Below are 15,861 nucleotides of genomic sequence, written 5' to 3'. Positions count from 1 at the left end.
CCTTTATTTTTTTGAGCAGTGTATATTTTCATCTGATAACGATAACACACACACACACACACACACTTCTCGTAACTAATTGTCATGATCATGTAGCGTAAATGACGTAAGAGTAGGCCTACGCCAGGGATATTTTTTTTCATTATTAAACATTTTACTGTAATGACAATATGTGTACGATAATACTTATTTAATTGTAATAATATCCTTATTACATTGCATAGGAATATTTTTTTGAGTTACGTTATCCGTATTACCAGCACAGGCTCCAGGAGCTGTATGGTCAGTCATCAGTTTTTTTTATTCAGTCATCTGAGTTTGACATTAACTTAAAAAAAATATTTTGCCTTAAAACTATAACCCAATACACTATAACAAAAAGCTTAAAGAAAAATAATTTAATAAAACGTGTATTTTTTAAATGAATTTTGTAATAGTTAACCTAAGAAAGTTGTTTTTGGGGTCAAATAAGCATGTATTTGCTATTGTGAGGATATATTGCATTGTGGGTGTCAATATAAAGTGACGGCCATATTTGCCGGTGCTGCTCTGCTGTAAACAAAAAGTGTCTGAGGGAGACAGAGACGCTTCATTGGATTTTAGGACGATTTTTATTTCTTTAATTTATAATGTCTTTAGGAATGTCTTACAAGCCCAACCTCCATCAGCATGTTCTCGGAACTTCCGTGAACCAAGGTGAGGAGGAAATTGCAGTTAATTTTTAGTCTTGACTCCGTTTTGTCGGTTGTAAAATTCGATGTTGTAATGAATACCTGGGGGAAGCCCGTGACTGTAGTTTTTGTCCAGTTATATGTATAGGGTCAGATCCTGAGAGCTGATTCATATCCGCCATTATCACTAATCATAAAACCCTTTCCCTCTCGTGCATCCGTAAAGTTTATAATTCGGTTGTTCACTCGTCTACCTAAACAGAACATGCGTACTCTATTGTCGGATTTTCTGTCAGGTTGGATGCTGCAACAGTGTATATTAAATGTATCACTTTGGCTTCTTAATTCTACCCGTACGGCTTCCTCCATGATTGTTTCACCAAGGCTAATGATTGATCTGGATGTGGACCGTTCTTTGACCCTTTGGTGACACCCAGTGTTCTCTGAGCCTCATTGCATCTCCATCTCACCCCCCCACCATACAGCCTTCATTAGTCTCCATGTATGTCAAGTTTAAAATGGACAAAAGTAATGCAACACACTCATTGAAACAATGCCATAAATAAAACTAGTGTAACGTTTCAGCCACTTATTCCTGGTCAATTTCAAATGATTCATTCCAAATCAATTTAATTTAATGCATGCATGTATTGCATGTGGCATATAGTATACTGTATATCTTTTTGTTTTTTCACTCCCAACAGTTGCTGTTGTTCACTCTACTTCAACAAGCATATCAACACTGCAATCTTACAGGCCAGTAGTGAATGACTATGGACCACCATCTTTCAGCTTTTCACAGGTAAAGACTGAAATTGTAAAACATGTTTTGGATGATAGCAATGCATTATCTAATGTGATCGATTATACCACACATTTTAAATGTTGCCAAATGTTTTTTTGCAGCACAAAGCATGAATTTCCATATAGAATATTTCTGGTACCATTTACAGTCAGTGGCCAGTTATTATATACACCCATCTAGTACTGGGTTGGACCTCCCTTTGGCTCCAGAACAGCCTGAATTCTTCTGGGCATTGAATTGTTGCTCAATTGGTATCAAGGGACCTAACGTGTGATAGAAAAACATTCCCTACACCATTACGCCACCAGCCTGTACCGTTGACACCAGGCAGGATGGGGACATGGACTCATGCTGCTTACGCAAAATCCTGGCTCTGCCATCGGCATGACTCAACAGGAAACTGGGATTCATCGGACCAGGCAATGTTTGTCTACTCCTCAATATTGTCCAGTGTTGGTGATTGTGTGCCCACTGGAGCAGCTTTAAAAAAAAAATTTTTTAGCTGATAGTGGTGGAACCCGGTTTGGTCGTCTGCTGCAATAGCCCATCCGTGACCAGGACTGACGAGTTGTGTGTTCTGAGATGCCGTTCTGCACACCACTGTTGAACTGCACCGGTACTTGCCTGTTTGTGGCCCGCCTGTTAGCTTGCACGGTTCTTGCCATTCTCCTTCAACCTCTCATCAACGAGCGGTTTTCGCCCACACGGCTGCCACTGACTGGATGTTTTTTTTGGTTTGTTGCACCATTCTCGGTGAACCCTAGACACTGTCGTGCCTGAATAGTGCCTGAATGAAGGTTAAAAAAAAATTAATACTACACTCCATCTCTGAGGTCACTCGTTTTGCCCATTCTAATGTTCAATCGAACAGTAACTGGATGCCTGCCTGCCTGCTTTATATAGCAAGCCACGTCCACGTGACTGTCTGTCGGAGCGAACTATTTTCATGAACGGGGTTGTGCACCTAATAAACTGGCCACTGAGTGTATGTTGGTGACTAACGTAATTGACGTTATATTATCAAACCATTTTTTCATTGTATCAAAGAGTTCAAGTGGAAGTCAAGTGCCTCAGAGTAAATATGCAGAACTGCTATCCATTATTGAAGAGCTTGGGAAGGAGATAAGACCAACTTATGCTGGGAGCAAAAGTGCCATGGAGAGACTAAAGCGAGGTATGTGCTTGCCTATTCATGCACTGTAATGCTAGTGCCTTAGTCCATTCACAAAATTATCTGCCCATGCGGTGGAAATGCCCAGACGGTCTGTCAAAATGTTAATCTATGCTTGCAATATGGTTCAATATCCTCGCTTGCAATACTTTTAAAATACTTTTTTGACATTTTGAAAATGAAACTTAATTATCATCCAAAAATAACTTAAATTTGTAATCTGTAGCGTTGAAACTGCCACATCCGTTTGCGATATTACATCAACAAAGACGTTACTTCAAACAACAAATATAGTTTTTTCCCCCTCTGACATCATTGCACACCATTGCACGCATGGTAGAACAGTAGAGTATGTACTAAGATTTTTAAAAATGTTATTATATATTTTTTACCACAATGCAGAATGCACCTCTGCCCCGTTTTCAAAAATAATAACAAATGCGACTGGTGCGACCAATGGCGATGTTTCAACAAATGTGGATCTCAGTTTTAAATTCCAAGAGCATATGATTTGCACAACTATTTAAGTCAATAAGTCATCGTTTTAGTCAAAAGTATGATATATTTGGGCTTGAAGTAGGACTGGGACGACACCAGTATTGCGATACTCTTTAGTGCCCTGGCAAGGAAACAAAGCATGAAGTGGATTAAACTTATTTAGGAAAACGCCAAATGTTGGAAACGAATATCATTGTTGTCATCCTGTCACTATTTATTTTCCAATATATTACATGCAGCAGGTTTTTAAAGGTTCAAATAGTTTGGTCTGCCTCATGTTGTAATGTTTTTCCCTATAATTTGTTTTGCAATACTGGTATCATCACCGCTCTAGTTTGAAGTGACAAATCCGAACTGCCCACTTCGTGCGAATCCGTGTTAATGCGGTCTTTTCCCATGACATGTATTACCAATTATTTCCAACCTCCATCTAGTTTCAGGGCTGGGTTTTATTTGAATGTTACCACCCACCAGCATGGCATTGTTTATTAATCATAAACCATCATAAACCACTGCAAAGTTATTCCTCTTTGCGACTGAGCCAAACAGTGTCCACTTGGCCGCCTGAGCCATTAAGCAAATTCAAATAGGGGGAGCAAACTTATGTTTTTGCACCTCCACTTTTTGGGCGGAATAATTGTAATAATACATTGGATAATGTGTCAATTTTCACTTAATTTTGAGCTATATATATATATATATATATATATAATTATTTTTATATATATCCGTTATTTTACCAGGTAAGTTGACCGAGAACACATTCTCATTTTCAGCAACGACCTGGGGAATAGTTACAGGGGAGAGGAGGGGGATTATTGAGCCAATTGTAATCTATCAATAGATATATATAGATGGTGCCTTTGGAAAGTATTCAATCCCCTTGACTTTTTCCACATTTTGTTATGTTACAGCCTTATTCTAAAATTGATTAAAGTGTTTTTTTCCCCCTCATCAATCTACAGATAATACCCTATAGTGTCAAAGCAAAAACAAGTTTGACATTTTTTGGGAAAATTTCTAAAAAACTGATATTACATTTACATAAGTATTCAGACTCTTTACTCAGTACTTTGTTGAATCACCTTTGGCAGTGATTACAGCATAGTCTTCTTGGGTATGACACTACAAGCTTGGGGAGTTTCTCCAATTCTTCTCTGCAGATCCTGTTAAGCTCTGTCCGGTTGGATGGGGAGCGTTGCTGTAGAGCTATTTTCAGGTCTCTCCAGAGTTGTTAAATCGGGTTCAAGTCTGGGCTCTGGCAGGGCCACACAAGGACATTCAGAGACATGTCCCGAAGCCACTCCTCATTGTCTTGGCTGTGTGCTTAGGGTCGTTTTCCTGTTGAAGGTCAACCTTCGCCCCAGTCTGAGGTCCTGAGTGCTCTGGAGCAGGTTTTCATCAAGGATCTCTCTGTACTTTGCTCCGTACATCTTTGCCTCGATCCTAACTAGTCTCCCAGTCCCTGCCGCTAAAAAACATCCCCACATCATGATGCTGCCACCACCATGCTTTACTGTAGGGATGGTGCCAGGTTTCTTCCAGATGTGATGCTTGACATTCAGGCCAAAAAAATAGTTCAATCTTGGTTTCATCAGACCAGAGAATCTTGTTTCTCATGGTCTGAGAGTTTTTAGGTGCCTTTTGGCAAACTCCAAGCATGCTGTCATGTGCCTTTTACTGAGGAGTGGTTTCCGTCTGGCCACTACCATAAAGGCCTAATTGCTGGAGTGCTGCAGATATGGTTGTTCGACTGGAAGGTTCTCCCATCTCCACAGAGGAACTCTAGAGCTTGGTCACCTCCCTGACCAAGGCCCTTCTCCCCATTTTGCTCAATTTGGCTGGGTGGCCAGGTGTAGGAAGATTCTTGGTAGTTCCAAACTTCTTCCATTTAATAATGGAGGCCTCTGTGTTCTTGGGGACCTTCAATGCTGCAGACATTTTTGGTACCTTTCCCCGGATCTGTGCCTCGACACAATCCTGTCTTGGAGCTCTATGCACAATTCCTTCAACATCAGGGATTGTTTTTTGCTCTGACATGCACTGTCAACTGTGGGACCTTGTATAGACAGGTGTGTGCCATTCCAAATCATGTCCAATCAATTGAATTTACCACAGGTGGACTCCAATCAAGTTGTATAAACATTGAGGATGTTCGATGGAAACAGGATGCACCTGAGTTCAATTTCAAGTCTCATAGCAAAGGGTTTGAATACTTATGTAAATAAGGAATTTCTGTTGATTTTGATTAAATTTACTACAATTTCAAAGTACGAGTCAAAAGTTTGGACACACTCATTCCAGGGTTTTTCTTTTATTCTTTTTACTATTTTCTGCATTGTAGAATAATTGTGAAAACATAAACTATGAAATTACACATATTGAATCATGTAGTAACCAAAAAAAGTGTCGAACAAATCCAATTATATTTGAGATTCTTCCAAGTAGCCACCCTTTGCCTTGACAGTTTTGCACACTTTTGGCATTCTCTTAACCAGCTTCATGAGGTAGACACCTGGAATAAAATGCAATTAACCAGTGTGCTGTTCATTTGTGGAATTTCTTTACTTCTTAATGCTTTTGAGCAGTTGTGTTGTGACAAGGCAGGGGTGGTATACAGAAGATAGCCCTATTTGGTAAAAGACCAAGTCCATATTATGTAAAGAACAGCTCAAATAAGCAAAGAGAAACGACAGTCTATCGTTACTTTAAGATATGAAGGTCAGTCAATCCGGAAAATTTCAAGAACTTTGAAAGTTTCTTCATGTGCAGTCGCAAAATCCATCAGGCGCTATGATGAAACTGGCTCTCATGAGGACGGCCACAGGAAAGGAAGATCCAGAGTTACCTCTGCTGCAGAGGATAAGTTCATTAGTTACCAACCTCAGAAATCCCAGCCCAAATAAATGCTTCAGAGCTCAAGTAACAGACACATCTCAACATCAACTGTTCAGAGAAGACTGCATGAATCAGGCCTTCATGGTTGAATAGCTGCAAAGAAAGCACTACTTAAAGACACTAATAAGAAGAAGAGACTTGCTTGGGCCAAGAAACACGAACAATGGACATCTGGCCAGTGGAAATCTGTCCTTTGGTCTGAGTCCAAATGTGAGATATTTGGTCCCAACCGCCGTGTCTTTGAGACGCAGAGTAGGTGAACGGATGATCTCCACGCATGTGTGTTTTCCATCGTGAAGCATGGAGGAGGTGTGATGCTGTGGGGGTGCTTTTCTGGTCAAATCAATGTTTATTTGTCACGTGCGCCGAATACAACAGGTGTTGTTCACCTTAAAGTGAAATGCTTACTTACAGGCTCAAACCTATAGTGCAAAAAAAGGTATTAAGTGAACAATAGGTGACACTGTCAGTGATTATTTATAATTCAAGGCACACTAAACCAGCTTGGCTCCCACACCATTCTGCAGTGATACGCCATCCCATCTGGTTTGGGCTTAGTGGGACTATCATTTGTTTTTCAACAAGACAATGACCCAACACACCTCCAGGCCGTGTGAGGGCTATTTGACCAAGAATGAAAGTGATGGAGTGCTGCATTGGATGACCTGGCCTCCACAATCACCCGACCTCAATCCAAATGAGATGGTTTGGGATGAGTTGGACTGCAGAGTGAAGGAAAAGCAGTCAACAAGTGATCAGCATATGTGGGAACTCCTTCGAGACTGTTGGAAAATCATTCCAGGTGAAATTGGTTGAGCGCATTTTTGGTTACATGATTCCATATGTGTCATTTCATAGTTGGTCTTCATTTTTTACAATTATTTTATTTCACCTTTATTTAACCAGATAGGCAAGTTGAGAACAAGTTCTCATTTACAATTGCGACCTGGCCAAGATAAAGCAAAGCAGATCGACACATACAACAACACAGAGTTACACATGGAGTAAAACAAACACAGTCAATAATACAGTAGAAAAATAAGTCTATAGAATGTGAGCAAAAGAGGTGAGTTAAGGGAGGTAAAAGGCACAAAAAAAGGCCATGGTGGCGAAGTAAATACAATATAGCAAGTAAAACACTGGAATGGTAGATTTGCAGTGGAAGAATGTGCAAGGTAGAAATTATGGGGTGCAATGGAGCAAAACAAATAAATAAATACAGTAGGTGGGAGAAATAGTTGTTTGGGCTAAATTATAGATGGGCTATGTACAGGTGCAATAATCTGAGCTGCTCTGGCAGCTGGTGCTTAAAGCTAGCGAGGGAGAAGTGTTTCCATCTTCAGAGATTTTTGTAGTTCGTTCCAGTCATTGGCTGCAGAGAACTGGAAGGAGAGGCGGCCAAAGGAAGATTTGGTTTGGGCTATTATTCTACAATGTAGAAAAAAATAAAGAACCCTTGAATGAGTAGGTGTGTCCAAACTTTTGACTGATACTGTATATGACCATTTTATATAAATGGTATAATTGTGTGATATGATAGCAATATGATTGCAAACTCGCTCCCCCCGTCACGCCAAGATGAATGGTTTTGACCACTAAAGTTTTGCTTCACTACACTCTCCACTGCTTTGATTGGTGTAAAGTTGGCTAGAAAACACAATAAGATAATGAAAAGTCACCCGTGAAATAGAATTCTAGGAATTATAGTTACATGTAATTTGTGGTATTCATGAGCAAAGTCATTGTAGCCTGTCATTTCACTTCCCCTTTGAGAACCATGAGATCGTGCTGTCTTGGCATTGCTGTACTGCGGCTGAAGCCTGCCAGCAGCCTACCGACCACAAGTTTGGACCGTTACAATGTGGAAAAAATGCATATGAGCTATCTTTCAATAATTATCCATATTACCGGAGCTTCATCTTCTAATTATTTCTGTCGGATTCGCAGCCGCAATTTATGGAAGATGCCAAAACTTTGGATATCACAATAAAGGGTGAAGTCAAATATGCCAGTGATTTCCATCTGTGGCAAAGTTTTCCCCAAATTAATGCTGAAGACAAATCCAGGTCCTTAAAGGTAACCAGTAGAGAGGTACACTTAGTGTTATCTCATTTACTACATATTCCCACTGATATTTTTGGTTTAACAACTTTAAAGCCTTTTTTTTGGTCCCTCTTGAGTTTATTAGCTTATGAAGTGTCGCACGAAATACCTGTGGGAATCGGTTTTAAAAGGGAGTACAATAAGTGTATTTTCTCTTTTCTCTGTGATGTTAAAGTTCCAAAGGTGTCCATAACCATATCGCAAGCAGGGGTTAACATTTCTAAACGTTAAAACAGAGCTTCAGGACTAATACATATTGGCCCAGCTGTGGTCCATATGTTTGACTGAGAACCCTAGAGAGGGCTGTATGCCCCCCCCCCCCCCATGGTTCTCGAGAGCTTGTGCTTACCTTGTGGAATCTTACAATGCACCATTGGGTTCTGTAAAGTTATAATTTGATGTTTCATGGACTCAAGCTGTTAATTGTGTTTTTACCTTTTCTATGTTTTTTTTATTTGAAGGTATCATTCATGCCAGGGGGCTTGTACGTGAATGCTTGGCAGAAACAGAGAGAAATGCAAGATCCTAACAGGCAAAGTGCAATGTTATTGAATTGGACCAACTCTCCAGACTGAAGATCTACAAGATGAAGCTCTTAGTCAATACTTTTATTGGACCAATAAAAACGAAACTTTTACTTTATTTTTTAACTGCGATGGCACATTGGGCTTTGACCAAAAAAGTGACCTATGAGCTGTACTTGACATGAATTTCCTGGTTTTATTTGTGCTCCCCTTGGAAATGCCTCATTTCAATATTGTATGAATAAAAACAAACAAAATGCATGTTATGTAGCAATGCCCCTATCATTTAATGAAACGTGCATGGATTTTATAATGTGAGTGTAGGGCATTTTGACAATGGATGAGTTCTACCTATAGCTAATATACTGATTAGCTACTAACTATTACTATAGTAAATATAACATATACTATAATAGTTACAGTATATTTTTACTATAGTGGCTATAGCATCTTTTAAACATATTTAAGCACGAGTTACAGCAAAAGGGATAGGTGCTTTTAGCATGTGTTTACATACACTAGCGTTGCTTTCAATTGTATTTGGTTGCACAAAAACAGTCCGTGGGAAGCCAGAAGTTATCCATTTCATCTTACTGTGCCGGTGGGCAGGACTGTTGGTAATTATGGCTGGGGTATTTTGAGACCCCCAAATGACCAACAGTCCTGTCCACCGGCACAAGAAGTCTGGCTTCCCATGGACAATTGTTGTGCAACCCAATACAATAGCGTTGCTTTCAAGTGTATGTACAAAAGGAATAGTTCCAACCACACTTAAACACACCACATTATGGATAAACTATTGTACTAAAGTCATTGTTTGCATCTTTGTATTTATTGCCCAGTGTAATACAACTTATTTCCATTAAAATGATTGAAAATACTGACATCATTCCTCTCTTAGACAGATTGATAACAATATAATTGATTTCAATAGGTCCTCTTTATTTACAACACGGATCACAATGAGGTAGGACATTTGTTGATCAGTCTGAATTTTGTTCATGCAACCTTTTACCTGGTAAAATAAGGGTAATTTAAAAAAAAGCATCTGCCTCTTTGAGCAGTCTTCTCCAACTTCTGTTGCCTTTTTCCTCATCTTGTTACCTTTGTATTGACTCATTCTTCAGAAAGCCACGCTCTTCTCCCTTGTAGGTGACATCAAGATTCTTGCTCATTATCTCCTGAGCTCTTTTCCGGTTTGACTCCACAGATCTGGTTTGATGACACTCAATTATGAGTATGAGAAATACAAATCTGACAGATTATGGTACCTCCGAAATGGTACAATTTATGGGGGACATAAAATAACCCCATACATCAGATGCCCATGGCTGAGGAAGGATACTGCTAGGTTTCTCCTTGTTTTCCATATGTAAGATTGGCTGTGTTATGGTCATCATGAACTAATACTGTATTTGCTGTATACTTTGGAAGTATTGGAATTAGGCCAAGACTGTAGGCCTATATCTAAAAGAAATATAAATGGCGAACTTGATCAAATGTCTTTGGAGGTGTCTGCAGATCTGACGGTTTCTGAAACACAAACCATTTCTAACTGTTGTCGACATGTAAACAGATCATTTGAATTCATTAATGTTTTGCATTTACTTTCTCCCTAACCGAAAACTTCCTTGCTAATTCTGAAATATTGTCTACTCAAAAAAATATAGTAGGCCTACTTAGTGGTAGCCTATACGCTTCAATGCAAAATACTACTGTTATAAACTGCGCTCCCTTTCAGATACATAGAGAGAAAACTATATAAAAATAATCTAATTGGCCCAATTAAATTAAGGATGCTCGTGATTTCAACATCCATTATTTCCCCCTTACTCGAAAATATACTGTTTGCATTTTCAACTTTATTTGTCATGTTTACGATTTATTTTATTTTAAATTCAATACATATGGCGTGAAATTGGCTCCATACTGTTGTGCACTATCGCCACCACCTGGAGTCAGACGGACCAACACCTCAGTAAAAGATTTGTATAACTAACCCAGGATAGACCAGAGCCTGTCGTTTCTAACTGGAGCAAATGTATCATAGTGGGCCGAACAAGCAAGGAGGTTGGCAGAACCAAACACGAGCTAGTGAGAGCCTATTGGCGCATGCTGACATTTATTTGCATATTTCCCTTAGGGCTACTCTATGAGATGCACGTGTGCAATAACTTCTAAACGATTTTTGAAACTTTGGCAAAGGGTAAAGTCTACAAAACGCAGTCCACTCGGTTTGTTACAGATTCTAGTTTTGGAAACAGAAAGAAAAGTATTCCATCGATGAGAAAAGGTGCAGAATGTTGGCAAAAAATAATCTCGCCCCAATTCTTCCACTGGGCTTCCTCTCATCACCATATTTGGTAGTGAGTGGAAACGCCACCCGGATGCTTCACATTTACACATCTGGCTCATTGTTCTATCTGTGCCTCAGTGAACGCTATCATGGCTGACATGATTTCCATTTGCCCCTTAAAAATATTTTATAGAGCATAATCAAATGGTAAACTGGATCTGCTTGGGAAAACAGTAAGACAGCACCCTCCATATGCTAGAATTTGTTGACCTATTCACAATCAAACTTTGGTCTGTGAGGGAAGTAGATATATCTAGTGTTTTTGTGAATGTGTGATGAACGTATAGATAGTAGTAATAGGCATTATCTCTCACATAATGGACAACAGAGCAGCCTGGGCCTGATGAAGACTACAATGCACATTCCAAATGTTGACCAAGCATATATTTTAGATTCTTCAAAGTAGCCACCCTTTACCTTGATGGCAGCTTTGCACACGTTTGGCATTCTCTCAACCAGCTTCACCTGGAATGCTTTTCCACACATGCAGCGTCATCTGTTCACCTACTCTGCGTCTCACAAAGACACGGTGGCTGGAATCAAAAATCTCACATTTGGACTCATCTGACCAAAGGGACAGATTTCCACCGGTCTAATGTCCATTGCTCGTGTTTCTTGGCCCAAGCAAGTCTCTTCTTATTATTGCTGTCCTTTAGTAGTGGTTTCTTTGCAGCAATTCAACCACAAAGTCCCGAGTCACGCAGTCTCCTCTGAACAGTTGATGTTGAGATGTGTCTTTACCTGAACTCTGTAAAGCAATTATTTGAGCTGCAATTTGTGAGGCTGGTAACTCTAATGAACATATCCTCTGCAGCGCCGGTAACTCTGGGTCGTCCTTTCCTGTGGCGGTCCTCATGAGAGCCAGTTTTAACATAGAGCTTGATGGTTTTTGCGACTGTATTTGAAGAAACAAAGTTCTTGATATTTTCCAGATTGCCTGACCTTCATGTCTTAAAGTAATGATGGACTGTCATTTCTCTTTGCTTATTTGAGCTGTTCTTGCCATAATATGGACTTGGTCTTTTACAAAATACAGCTATCTTCTGTATACCACCCCTACCTTGTCACAACACAACTAATTGTCTCAAACACATTAAGAATGAAAGAAATTCCACAAATTAACTTTTAATAAGGCACACTGGTTAATTGAAATGCATTCCAGGTGACTACCTCATGAAGCTGGTTGAGAGAATGCCAACATGTGCAAAGCTGTCATCAAGGCAAAGGGTGGCTACTTTGAAGAATCTCAAATACTAAATATATTTTGATTTGTTTAACACTTTTTTGGTTACTACATGATTCCAAATGTGTTATTTCATAATTTTGATGTCTCCACTATTGTTCTACAATGTAGAAAATAGTTCAAATTAAGAAAAACCCTGTAGTGAGTATGTGTGTCCAAACTTTTGACTGGTACTGTATATAAAGGTCTGTCTACAAACAATGCCACAACATCTGGCCGCAAGGCCTTTACGTTGCTTTATACAATCAACCTGGACTCAAGTGATCACCAGCCGGTCGATCTTCAAGGCATTCCGATCACCAAACATAACGATAAAGCCTTGCGTTCCTATTGCTTTTCATTCTTTCCGCGCTTTACGGGAGATGCACTTGATTCAGCAGCCCGAGTCCCGGGAAGGCAAATTCTTCCTATTTTGAACCATTTAATGTGGCTGAAGCTTGTACTCAGCCTACCCGGCAGGCCCAGAGAGCAAATCAGGTGCACCTACAGGTTAACGATGGCCAATCAGATAGCTCAGATCGCGGTGTCAGGTACAGTTTCCTTGAGCCACAGACTGTAAAAAGCCTCGAAAGCACAGCAAAATTGACACTGGGATTTCAAAACTTTTCAAACCATGGCTTGAGAAAGACTCAACGAATACATCAAATAGGTGCTGTTTTTTAAAAGCCTAGCTAATGTAACCGTTAGCCAATTAACAACAAGAAATTGAAATTCGTAACATATCACTTAATTTGTATAGCAAATTTGTACTAATTGTAATTCGTAACGTTTTATTTGAAATATATGATGGACGTCCACAAATTAATACATACCATATGAAACGTAACATATGCAAAATGGTGGAGACAGATTTACATTTACTATGTTATGAGTCCAGGTTGATTGTATAGCTATAGCATTTACCACTGTCATATGCACAACCTGCATTTTTCCTTGACGTCACTTTATCCTTTCATAAGAATGCCTCATATTGCTGCTCCGTTTGCGGAAATGGGTTGTGCACGATCATTTGGCCAACAGGAGGCGCATTCCATTTGACCTGAGTGCGAGAGGGAAGCAAATGCATAGCTGTGGTTCACGAATAGCGAACAAGATTAGACGGCTCTCCAAAGCTCAGGATGGTGAGTCTCTTCACCATATACTCTTGATTCAGGAGGAATTACGAACTTCTCTATTACCAGTGTTTGAATCCGCTGCACAATCTGAGCGTCTCTTTCGCTTGAGGGGGAACTGAAATGAAGGCAGAAGGCAACTCGTGTGTGAATTACTATTGGATACAGTGAAGTCAAGGACGTTCAGTACATGGCTTTTCCGTCGGTGTACTACCATAAAGCTTAGGGCCACCGTAGTTATTTGGTCAAGGAAATGTGAGGACTTGGATGCAGATCGAGACTGATGATGAGTTGTCCCTAATTCCTGTTTTACATGAAGTCGTTAAACTATCAAACGGCCTCAAGACAAAGGAAAGGAAACGGTCTCAATTAATTGTTGGCTACATTGTAACATTTCAAGCTGGTATTCAATGCCACCCTGTATTGTATTTCTATGTCTGCTGTGTAGAGGAATAAGCACGCGCTCTTGAAAAACAGGGAATGGGCCAATGAACTTTGATTTTGGGTGAGTACTATAGTATTCTATTTCAGCGTACTGGTGTGCATCCTTTTTATCCATGGTATGCGTTGAGCATTGCCATCCATTAATTTGGTAATAAAATGCTGTGATGTTGCTAGGTAACTGACTTGGTGTAAAGATGGTGGGTTTACTTTGGATCACACTGAAAATCTAGGAACAATGTCAGTCCTTTCCCCTAACAGAACAGCAATTCAATATCCAATTGCAAATGAAATGTTCACTATGTTCTCATCAAAGCTCATGATCAGATGTAAGTGTATGTCAAGTAGGTGAATGATGCGATGCGGTAACGGGGAATCGGGGTTTGATTCCGGAGAAGGAGCCTGAGAAACGGCTATCACATCCAAGAAAGGCAGTCAACAACTCACTATCAACAATGTCTTCATCAGCACACGAAAGATATCAATTAATGCACGAGAGAACTAATGAACTACTCTGGATTTGTTGAAAAGAGACTCATTGGTTTGGGGAATGGCTTCATTATTGCCTCAGCCTGTCACTTGTAGTGGTGCTTGTTATCATCTGAAGATTGTGTAACATGTTGCACATGCCAGGTGGAAATAAAATTCGAACACTACCTTTAATGTCTTGAATCTGCAGCTATGGATTCAGTTCTAATTCATCAGGCACATGGATAACTTAGCCCAACCCATGCTTATCTCTAGAACAGGGATGGGCAACTTTGGTCCACAAAAAAATTGAACTCATCCTGAGGGGCCGCTGTGGGTCTATGTACCCACATCCATACCCACACATGCAGTCTGAGCCGGCCTGAGCCTTTTGGGGGCCCGAAGTGAATTTGCTGTAATTATACCCGTTTTGCCAGGAAATAATGATATTGATCAGATCAGTTATACATGGTAACCTCTTAGAGTGATCTTGTGTTTTTCATCCAGATTTTGTAATGGTCTCTCATCAGTCTTTTTAATAACTGGAATTATTCAGCTCTGACTGCAGCATCACCTGCATGTTTGTTTCGTTTGATTAGTCTGCCAAACTGAAGAGTGATGTGCGATCCATCAATTTTTGTTAGTACTATATTGTGAACTCCTGACCATGTCTCTTCATGCAGCTGTCAGTTTGGTTAGGTTCTGTGGGCTTCCATGGTGAGGTGCACTCCCCACTCTACAGGGTGACTCATTCTCCAGTGCTGAAAGGGGGCTGTGGCCACTGCTGCCCTGATGCTGGTTCTGCACTGAAGGGCAGACTTGATGCAATGCCACTGTTCTGATGGGTGTCTGCTCTACCACGGGGGCACTGTACCCAAGGTTGCCCCTTCTCCCAGTGGTACCATACTGAAAGCATGCACATTCTTTCAGGAAATGTATGATTGTCGGGCCAAAAGGCGCACGTTTCCCTTTATTTTGTTGACAAAGTATCTGAACCCCACTACTGTAGCAGGTTGTGAAGACCCTCCAGGCTTGTGCAAAGGGCAACATGTCGTCTCTCAAGCCACACAGCTTCAACACACTGATAGAGCGGACGTCCTCCTCAATGACGTCAACATTGCATGTTTATTGCCAGAAAAGAAAAGGAGGATTAAAAATGCATAAGGGGTTGTTCCATTGGATTTAAGTCACTTTCTGACTGCACCCATTTTTGATTAGAACAAAACTTTCCATACATATTTGTCCATGGTAGAAGTAATCAAAGTTAATTTTTTGGATGTAAAATGCCAAAACATTCAGGAGAGGTGTGGCATATCAAGAAGCTGATTTAAATCAGCAAGTTCATTACACAGGTGTACCTTTTGCTGGGGACAACAAAAGGCCACTCTAAATTGTACAGTTTTGTCACACAACACAATGCCACAGATGTCTCAAGTTTTGAGGGAGCGTGCAGTTGACATGCTGACTGCAGGAATGTCCACCAGAGCTGTTGCCAGAGAATTGAATACCAATTTCTCTACCATAAGCCGCTTCCAACGTCGTTTTAGAGCATTTGGCAGTAGGTCCAACCA

The 15,861-nt window shown here is 40.2% G+C and overlaps 2 protein-coding genes across 7 annotated transcripts in view; both read left to right on the top strand.

Moving 5' to 3' along the window:
* Positions 1–540: 540 nt before the first annotated feature.
* Positions 541–8,931, top strand: LOC124034293 (cyclin-dependent kinase 2-associated protein 1-like). The gene is made up of 4 exons (XM_046347290.1): positions 541–696; positions 1,376–1,473; positions 2,524–2,650; positions 8,608–8,931. The coding sequence occupies exons 1-4, from the start codon at positions 630–632 to the stop codon at positions 8,673–8,675; spliced, it is 360 nt and encodes a 119-aa protein (XP_046203246.1). The 5' UTR covers positions 541–629; the 3' UTR covers positions 8,676–8,931.
* Positions 8,932–13,294: 4,363 nt separating this feature from the next.
* The window catches only part of LOC124034291 (membrane-associated phosphatidylinositol transfer protein 2-like), an 84,650-nt gene continuing 82,083 nt past the window's right edge, over positions 13,295–15,861 (top strand). For 3 of the 6 annotated variants that reach the window (XM_046347284.1, XM_046347286.1, XM_046347279.1), the window contains exon 1: positions 13,295–13,886. The gene's annotated coding sequence lies outside the window, so the exon portion shown is untranslated. The remainder of the gene's footprint in view (positions 13,887–15,861) is intronic. The other 3 variants (XM_046347288.1, XM_046347287.1, XM_046347281.1) reach the window with 2 other exon arrangements.

Source organism: Oncorhynchus gorbuscha, linkage group LG04 (assembly GCF_021184085.1).
Source record: "Oncorhynchus gorbuscha isolate QuinsamMale2020 ecotype Even-year linkage group LG04, OgorEven_v1.0, whole genome shotgun sequence".
Taxonomy (NCBI): Eukaryota; Metazoa; Chordata; class Actinopteri; order Salmoniformes; family Salmonidae; genus Oncorhynchus; species Oncorhynchus gorbuscha.
Note: the sequence above shows the minus strand (reverse complement) of the source record. Positions and strands in the feature narration are given on the sequence as shown.